General features: G+C 39.3%; 1 protein-coding gene across 1 annotated transcript in view; it reads right to left on the reverse strand.

Annotated features, from left to right (window-relative positions):
* Positions 1 to 2,500, reverse strand: part of LOC123501829 — a gene marked incomplete at its 3' end in the record, with an annotated part of 130,223 nt that overhangs the window by 78,413 nt on the left and 49,310 nt on the right. The window contains 1 exon segment of the mRNA XM_045250857.1: positions 2,222 to 2,293. Within this exon segment, the coding sequence (XP_045106792.1) occupies positions 2,222 to 2,293 (72 nt within the window).

Raw genomic sequence — 2,500 nt, forward strand, 5'->3', positions numbered from 1 at the left:
AAAATAATAAAAAAAAGTAAAAATAAATAAAAAGTAAAAAAGTCAGTAAAAAAAGTAAAAATAAAAATAAAAAGCAAAATAAAAAATGAAAAAAATATGAAAAAAAAGCAAAAAAATAAAAAAGAAAGTAAAAAAAGGGAAAACTGAAAAAAAAACAAGAAAACAACAAAAAAAAAAAAAAGTACAAAAAATGAGAAATCTACGAGAAAGCAAAAGGAAAAGAAACACGACAAAGGAAAATTGATAAAAATGAACACAGAGAAAGAAAACCATGATAAAAAGGATACAAGGACACAGGTGATAAAGGAGAGAAGGAAGAAACACGAGAGAAGGAAAGATAATAAGGTATGGAAAGGAAGAGGAAGAACATGATAAAAAGGAGAATAATAAGGTATGGAAAGGAAGAGGGAGAACATGATAAAAGGATGATAAAAGGGAATGCAAAGGAAGGAAAACATGAGAGAAAGGAAGATGATAAAGGAGAGGAAAGAGAAAGATAACAAAATAAGGGGAAGATGATAAAAGGGGTGCAAAGGGGTTGGTGATGCAAAGGGTTGGTGATGCAAAGGGTTGGTGATGCCGGCTCGTGTGCATTACGCTTGCTTCTCTCGTCAGGACTTCTTTCAAAGGGTTAATGGATGACTAACTGGTGCCCATTAACCTGTCTCCTATTAGTGGTGGTTGGTGACTTAACTGTTCACTAGATAGATAAATAATTGGTGCCCATTATCCTCTGTCTATCAATATTCGTGCATGGTGACTTAACTGTTCACTAGATAGATAAGTAACTTGGTGCCCATTACTCTCTGTCTGTTAATGGTGCTTGGTGACAATTAGAATTCGTTATAAATCTAGAATTCTTGTTAATCTTTCACTATAACCATGAAAACACTCTTAAAATCCCAACAATCTCTTCTACAGTATGTCAAAGATCATGAATACCTGTTAATCTTTCAATATAACCATGAAAAAATCTCCTGAAATTCTTTTAACCTCTTCAGCACCATGACGCGTTTCCATATTCATTCTGGTGACTATTCAGTGATTTTATACAGCTTCAGAAACTCATGTGGGAGATTGAAATAGTGAAAACTGTGGCCATTAATCTTCTGACCTCCATAGACCCTTCCTAATGTCAATAAAATGGTCTAATCGTACACAAATCTAATGGGAAAAAATGTGTCCCAGTACTGAACGAGTAAAGTCCAATTAGAACCTCAACCATCTCCATTAGAACACCAATAAGCTCCATTAGCACCAAAACCACCACTATTAGAACGCCATTAACTCCACCTACAGCACAACAAACCCATTAAAACACACAAAAAAACTCTTTAACACACCATTAACTATTTTGAACCCTAGTCATTCTATTAAGAACCTATTAACTCCCATTTAAACCAAAACAAGCACTACTGGAACAAAAATTATTCCATTAGAACCCAAAAGAACCTTATCAAGACCCATTAAAACTCGTTACATCCCATTTAGAACCCAGTAAGCTTGTTTAGAACCCAGCACCATCACAACAACCCAATTGAAAGTAGCCTTGACGAGGAAGCAACGCGTAGAAGAGAGAGAGAGAGAGAGAGAGAGAGAGAGAGAGAGAGAGAGAGAGAGAGAGAGAGAGAGAGAGAGAGAGAGAGAGAGAGAGAGAGAGAGAGAGAGAGAGAGAGAAAAGGAAGGCAAAATGTAGAGAAAGTAGATAAAATAGGGAAGAGAAGTGGATATGTAACTTTGAGATGGACAGAAACACAGACAGTGAAAAAGAGAGAGAGAAAAAAAATGAAAGAAAGGAGAGAAAAGAAAGAGAAAATATGGAGAAAGAAAAGTGGACATAGAGTTTTGGGGTTGGACACAGAGACACAGAGACACTGAGACACAGAGACACAGAGACACAGTGAAAGAAAAAAAAGTAAAAAAAAAAAGAAAGAAAAAGTGGAAAAAAAGTGGATATGGAGTTTTGGGGTGGACACAGGGACACAGTGGAGGGATAGAGGGATGGAGAGGGCGGACACACAGACGCAGTAGAGTGGAGGGAATAGGTACAGGGACACAGTGGAGGGGTGGAGGGTGGACACCGGGACAATTTAGTCGGGTACAGAGAGGGGCGGACACCGGGACACAGTATAGAGGAGGGAATGAGTACAGGGACAAAGTGGAGAGGGGGCGGTGGAGAGAGGGGCGGTTGGAGGGGTGGACAAACAGTGGAGATACTCACAATCAGAACAGTTTCGAGAGAGGTCCCTCCCCGTGCCCGAGGAAGCTCTCCAAGTCCGTATACATCCTCAAACTGACGCCACACAACACACCACAGAGACGCCACAGTGTTAGTAACGTGACGCGAGACAGTGAGGGAGTGATGGTGGTGGTGGTGGTGGTGGTGGTGGTGGTGAGATGCAAAAAATAGGTACAGTACATATATATATCAAAAAATAGTTGCGTAGTAGTGGTTTTAAGATCAGTGTTAGTAACAGGAGTGATGGTGGTGGTAGTGGTA

The sequence above is a fragment of the Portunus trituberculatus genome, chromosome 10 (assembly GCF_017591435.1).
Source record: "Portunus trituberculatus isolate SZX2019 chromosome 10, ASM1759143v1, whole genome shotgun sequence".
Taxonomy (NCBI): domain Eukaryota; kingdom Metazoa; phylum Arthropoda; class Malacostraca; order Decapoda; family Portunidae; genus Portunus; species Portunus trituberculatus.